Here is a 7,153-nt window from a genome sequence, read left to right on the forward strand (position 1 = left end):
AGGATGCGAATAGGAGATTTGAGAGGATTGTAAACCTCCAGTGTGGCTTATCTCTCTGCTCCATATTTTATCTCTTTGCTGTCCACGCGGCTCAGTTTCATCTCAGCCTGTACTAAGTAGCTGTAATCAGAGGGAGAGGGTGTCAGCAAACAAACATCCCTCATGCACTGTGATCTTATCTATTCCCACTGTCATGCCTCTTTTCTCTAACACCTTATTTCACCCACTGTATTATATGCAGTATAAACATAAAGTGGGGTTATAACACATGATCATTTAGTTGTAAGCAGATATAAGCACACTTTTAAATGTTTGTCAACTAAGACTCAACTATGACTCATTATATGATGCATTTATAACTGGCTTATAAACAGTTAATGAATGATTTACAATAAAACAAAGTTCTAATCATACAAAAATGTCCTCATATATTAGTTGTTATTTAGCAATTGCATATTTATCTATAAATAAACATCTCTTCTTAACTCTCCATGACAACTGGACAAACAGTGAAAGCCATGAGATGCAGTTGAAAGCTCAAAATGTCTTAAACAGTTTTAAACCTGCTGGTGAGTCATTTTTCTTCTCATTTGTATAAACCATTAATTTCTGTTACACACTGTGAGGATTTGTCCATGTGTGTTATTACATATCATTAAATGTGATTACAGCTGTGTTTAAAATTATCATCCATTATCTGTTTATACAGTTACAGATGCTTCACAAAGAGGAGTAATAAATATTGAAAAACACATTAATTAAGATGTCCTTATCTCTGCTTGCAACTACATCATAATGTGTTATATATAAGCCATTTATTGACTGTGCATGCACAGTACTGCTTACACATGCTTAATAGGTGGGGTTCAAGATCCAAGCTTTGTCCAGAATTAGAGAAAACTGAATCTTAAAGTAGGATGTTACACAGACTTTTTGCTTAAAACGATTATTATATCGTCTTCCCTGCAGTCTGCAAGTTATTGGGGACTTTACAGAGCCTCGTCTCCCCCTAGTGGGATGCAACTCATCCTACACCCTTTTTAATAACAACTGGCTGTATTTGAATTCAGCATCACGTTCCGTTATCATGTCCCTCGTCATCCCAAACCCCACACTGCTTCCGTGGTCGTTGAGCATCTTTCACAGAGGCCTTAAAAATAGTACTCGGGAATCAAATATTTATCATTCAATTTGTGTGTCAGTCCCCGCAGCGGACACACTCTGCTGCTCCTGAAGCACAAGAAGAAACTGATACAGTTAACCCACACAAAAAATTTAATACCCTTCGTGAGGGGATAAATGGTCCAAACTTTGACATACTAAATAGGGAGAGGTGTCATGACACAGGTTTTTAATGTAAAAACTTGCATCCAACACCCAAATGCTTTGTAAAAAGTCATGTGACATATGACTTACTTACTTACATAGTTAGTACACATACACCAATGTTTTAATATACTTATATATGTCTTTTTTGTTTGTTTTATCTAGGCCAGCCAGATACAGTACCGATTAATATACAGCCACATCTGGAACAATACCTATTTAACATCATATAGTCCGACCGTCGAAGAGGAATCATCGGTTGGTATCCAGGTCCATCCGCTCTATGCTAACATTAGAAATCGGCATGTGTAAAATCCTGTTCTTTTTTTAATTATTATTATTGTATAGACTGGTGGTGATACTTGTCCTTGTATCTCGTGTCTTCTGTGCAAAAGTTTTTTTTTTTGAAAGAACCCAAAACATGATTGACATAACAGGATACCTGGCTGTTCACTTTACAGTTATGATGAAATGTATTTCTCTTTTTTTTTTTTTTTTTTTAAACAATTAAACAGTCACATCCAAACGCCAAGCTCCCCTTGGCATGTCACAGAAAAAAGGAGAAAATTAAAATCCAACAAAATGCCACCCACCATCAGAGTGGGAGGCAATGATGGGACGGTTAATGACTACAGTGAGCAGCATCCTCCAGTCGTACATTTTCAGAGTAAGGCACTGCTGCATAAAGAAACGACATGGTCAACAAACCTCTCTGGGAGTATGATGGGGAGGCAGGACGAATGGAGACTGTGATCTTCTCCAGCAACTCACAGAAAGTTTGCATGTGTAAGTATATGTGCTTATGTTCATCATTTGCTGTGTGCAGGAAAAAATGTGTGCGTTATATGGCATGTAGACATATTTGTGTTTTTACATGTGTGTGTGTGTCTGTGTGTGGCTCAGCCGTTTTTTTGTTTTTCCCGGCTACATTGCTTTCCTCAGACTGTGCTCTCAAGCATCCACTCAGTGCTGCTGAACGTAACCCTCCTGTTGGCGAGCGGCGAAGACTCCGTGTTGAGCTGGTTGGTGGACTTGTGCCACCTCGTCCTCGCTCTGCGTGGGTAACTATGACTCTGAAAAATGGAGTAATCCCCTCCGTCAAAAGAGAATCTGTGCCTAGTTCGTGCCAGCTCATTAGGGAGCAATCCCATGTTGGCCAGGGCATTTTTCTTGTCCTTGAGCCTGGGAGCCTCCTTGGTGCCAGCGTTGGGGCCTATGAGACACAGGGACATGGTGGAGCCCGTCAGGCTACTGTCCGTCTGCGTGTCCTCAGATGGGGGGCCAGAGCGCTGTGCATCCAGGCTGGTCCTTCTATTCATCTTGTCTACAGTCATGGGCGGCAGCTCCACCTCTAGGATGGCAGTGGTGGATGCTGGATTCTCCTTCTTCTCATTCTCCACCCTCAGCACCAGCGCCATGCACTCTTTGGGTGCGTGAGCATCGCGCTGGCCGTCATCGGACGGTTGCTTGGAGGCGGAGCGCTGAAGCCGCTGCTGGCTGCCATTAGTCTGCGAGTGCATGCTGGAGCTGACCTTGGTCTTGCTGTCCTCTGGGCCGCTGTAGGCCTTGTAACGGATCATCAGGATGATAATGAACACCAGCACTGAAGCAACAATTATACCACCAATAATGATGATCATAGTGCCTCCCAGAAACTGGCTGTGCATGAAGCGGCACTGGCTGACCTCGTTGGCCGTGTGGAACTGCACACAGCCGACCACACGTGTGGCCGTTAATGATGTGATGCCGTCGTCGTAAACCGCCAGCACGCAAAGGTCATACTCTCGTCCTGCGGCCAGATCATTGATTAAGAAGTTCTTGCTGGTAGATGGGATCATTCTGTAGAGAAGAGAAATATAGTGCGGCGGTGAAGATGTAGACAATTAATCATCAGAATTACAATGCCCACATTTACTAATTTGCATAAGGTGCATTAAATCACACATAAGGTGTCAGCTCCACACAACAAAAAGACAACAGGGCCATCACAGCTCCGGCATTAAATATCACTCATTCTGGTAGACAAACATAAAATGCACAACACTTTGTTACAGATGACTTATGGGAGAATATGTTATATCATAAAATAGTGAGAAGTCACTCTATTGGTTTTTTCTATAAAATGACAGCAAGGGTAAACAGCAAGGTGATAAACAAGGCAGAGGAGGATCACTGCCTAAAAAATATGCCACAACAGCTGCAGGTTGCAAGACAGGTGACGCATGATGCGAAGGCAGTTTTGATGTGTGAATACCTAAGGTCACATTTTGTCGGCAACTGCAAGATTACACGACTCTAAATACGATGGAGAAAAGCATTGTCTCCAGGTCAACATTGGTGTGAATATAATTAGAAGCGTGTTCCTTTTCCCTAAAGGGGGATTTTGATGGTTATCATTTGTAGGTAATAATGTACCTCCTAAAGACAAAACAACACTCAGCTCCATGCCTAAACCGGATGAGAAAATTATACAGGAGAGCGACTCATTATATCTGATGAAACCGAAAAAAAAGAAAAGAAAGTCCATGACTATTATTAACTCGCTCCATGAATACATACATCCTAAATGACTTTCTGTAAACCAGGTTCAGTTCATGTGCAGCACATATTGCATAAGATAACACATAACACTTATATTCTTATTTAAGAGTATTTTAAGAAGGTTTGCAAATGTTTATACTCGCTATTTAAGATATATATATATATATATATAGATAGATAATTTTTCTATATATGCACTTTATATATTACACATTGCAACTTAACTAATCTCCATTTGTTGCAGTGGTGGAAAGTGAAGTACTGTGCTTAAGTACAATTTTGATGTATTTTCATTGTATTACACTTTGTACTCCTCCTCCACCACATTTCAGAGGTAAATATTGTTCTTTTATTTCCACTACAGCAAATTTAATTCACAGCTATGCTTATTAGCTACTTTTTTAATATTGAAATGTTATATTCCAAACACATAGTCGACTTCAACATTACAATACTGCTAATAATAACAATAATAATAATAAGTATTATAAAATATATAATATAGCTTAATAATTATTATAAAAATAGTAGAAGTAGTGATAGTTTTATAATATTAACACACTCAGAAAGGGGACATTTTGGATATTTTCTTTTTAATTTATTACATTTTGTTGCTAATATTCTATAGTGGAAAGTTACTGAGTACCTTTACTCAAACACTGTACTTAGGGACAATTTTGACTTGTACTTTTCTAGATTATTTCCATATTATTTGACACTTTATACTATTACATAACTACATTTCACAATATCTTATAGTTTTAATATGACAGCTGTGGTTACTAGTTACTTTTCAGATAATTATTCTACGTAAAAATATTGATGATCTCAAAAAAATACATTAGTTAGTGAGTTGGAGTCTATAATGTATCACTCACAGTGGACGTTTTTCTGCAGATCAAGTACTAATACATTTAATGCTTTAAATACATTTTAGAATTTTGAATGCAGGACGTTGACTTGTGATGAAGTATTTTTTTATGGTTTGGTATTGCTACCTTATCTACATTAATTGAATGTTCTCAATACTTTGTCCACCGCTGCAGCCAAGCCTATCATTACACAACCACATCTAATCACACTCTGTGTTTCCACCAATTAATGCAGGCACTTGCTAATGATACAAACAGTTACATGCTGTGAAATAGTTGTGCATCATGTTGTTGTTTATAGTCATATTATGTTTTAATGATGCTGACTGGGCCCTTTAGTCCTTAGAGTGCTGGACTCCACAAACTCTTCAGCTGATTGCAACAACCTACTCAAATATCAGAGACTGAAAATAGTTTACTTGATCTGTAAGTATCTTAGGTAACTGTACATTTTATGCATATTATGCTTTCAATGCATTTGCATGCATTCTAATTTATGGGGAAATGTTCCTGCTCAGTTCATCCCCAGTCTACACTATAGGGGTTCTACTTATTTTTGGACATACTTAATCTGTTTGCATCTTTGGGAACTGTCAATCTGCCATAATGAACCGTTGTGTCATTTAGCAGATGGTAACTCCAGATGTCTCACCTTTCCTCATGTCCCTGCTCTACCACCCTCCCCTCTCTTCATCCGTCCACCCCCTCCACCATGGCTTACCTGTACACCAAAGTGTCATCTGCCGTGCTGTTGTACTGAATCTGGTACATCCTGATGCCAGGGATATGGCGCTCAGAAGGCCAACGGATCACAGCGGAGGAGGAGGTCAGCTCGGTGACCATCACCCTCCTGTCCTGCTTGTCGTAGCCCTTGGTGTCGTTGCCAGATTTGGAGGAGGTGGTGATGTCTGAGAGGCCGGGGTCCTCACGCATGTGGCCCGTGTTGTTAACAAACAAGGGTAAGGGAATCATGTTGATCTCAACAGCAGCTGTGGAAATGCCTGCGGCATTGGACGCCACACAATTAAATGCGCCGCTGTCCTTCAGCGTGGTGATGAGAATATCAAGGGTGCCATTATCATAAAGGATGGTGCGAGAGTTATTATGCACCAGCTTGCCGTCTGGTGACCGCCAGTGAATTTCTGGGTCTGGATCACCCACTGCTTTGCATTTAAGAGTCACACCCTGCCCTTCCATCACAAAGGGCTTAGTAGAAAGATGTTTGGTGATCAGCGGAGGCTCACAGATAAACTCTTCCTCTTGAATGGACCAGAAATACTTGTCCATGAGGTGATCTGGCGAGGCACAGGTCTCCAGATCATCCTCTCTTGTCAGCCTGCGCAGCCACAGCAGCTCACAGTTACAGTGAAGAGGGTTTCCACCGAAGCTCACAGCCAGAGTGGAGGAGATGGAGCCCTTGGTGTCAGAAAGGACCTGGGCGTGCTGGAACAGGCTGTCTGGCGGCAGTTTCTGCAGTCTGTTAGAGGTCATGTCCAGGCGGACCAGTTTGGTTAGCAACGTGAAAGTCCCAGCTTCAATGTAGTCGATCAGGTTGTGGTCCAGAGTGAGCGTGTTAATGTTGGTCATTCTGGCTATGGCTTCCCAGGGGAGGCCGCGCAGGTTGTTACTGGAAAGATCCAAGTCCTCTATGGTGGAAACAAACTCATCAAAGGAGGTAGGGGCCACCATGTGGATCTGGTTGTTTCCGAGGATGAGGTGTCGCAGGTTGATGAGGCCTTTAAAGTGGTCAGTCTTTATGACACTGAGGCGGTTTCCATCCATGTGGAGCGCCCGCAGGGATCGCAGGCCGACAAAGGAGTGGGGGGTGATCTGGCTGATGGTGTTCCGGGACAAGGTGAGGTGGACCAAACTGGTCATATTGAAAAAGTCTTTCCTGCGGATAATGGTGATGAAGTTGTCTGTGAGTCGCAGCTCTACGGTCTTGCGGTCGATGCTGGGTGGTACAAACAACAAACCCGTTTTAGCACAGAGCAGAGTCAGAGTTGGGGAGAGGTGCTGACAGATGCAGCGGCCGGGGCAGCTGTATCCCTTCACAATGGCTGCACACAGCAGCATGCAGAGAACCAGACGGTCCATGGTTAAACAGTTTCCAGGTCCTATGTGTGAGACAGACAAAGACAAATAGGACACACATTGAGTCACACAATAGAGATCTTTGAATTAATAAATAGCATCATAGCCTTTATGAGACCCTGCAGCAAAAATCAAGAGTGTGACCAAGATTGCAGAGACTGCCAGCAAGGTATCAATCACAAAATGAAATGGAGCTTTTCTGAAATAATGGCACCTGGGATGGGATGATGAAAGGCTGCACCAACGCTGTCAGAAGCATATGTCTCTGTAGCCTTTTAATGGAAATAACTGAATGTTTTTTGTGTGAGACCAGGCTGCAT

At 41.8% G+C, this 7,153-nt stretch overlaps 1 protein-coding gene across 1 annotated transcript; it reads right to left on the bottom strand.

Moving 5' to 3' along the window:
- Positions 1–1,947: 1,947 nt before the first annotated feature.
- lrfn1 (leucine rich repeat and fibronectin type III domain containing 1) lies at positions 1,948–6,836 on the bottom strand. The gene is made up of 2 exons (XM_054601462.1): positions 5,461–6,836; positions 1,948–3,165 (listed from the first exon to the last, which is right to left on the bottom strand). Exons 1-2 carry the CDS (start codon positions 6,834–6,836, stop codon positions 2,265–2,267), a joined length of 2,277 nt encoding a protein of 758 aa, XP_054457437.1. The 3' UTR covers positions 1,948–2,264.
- Positions 6,837–7,153: the final 317 nt, after the last annotated feature.

The sequence above is a fragment of the Anoplopoma fimbria genome, chromosome 1 (assembly GCF_027596085.1).
Source record: "Anoplopoma fimbria isolate UVic2021 breed Golden Eagle Sablefish chromosome 1, Afim_UVic_2022, whole genome shotgun sequence".
In the NCBI taxonomy this organism is placed as follows: domain Eukaryota; kingdom Metazoa; phylum Chordata; class Actinopteri; order Perciformes; family Anoplopomatidae; genus Anoplopoma; species Anoplopoma fimbria.

Bases quoted from the DNA above. Each gene is read 5' to 3' on its own strand.
- lrfn1 (XM_054601462.1), bottom strand. From the start codon at position 6,836: ATGGACCGTCTGGTTCTCTGCATGCTGCTGTGTGCAGCCATTGTGAAG. The intron at 3,166-5,460 runs GTAAGCCATGGT...TCTTCTCTACAG, and splicing joins GATGACACTTTGGTGTACAG to AATGATCCCATCTACCAGCA.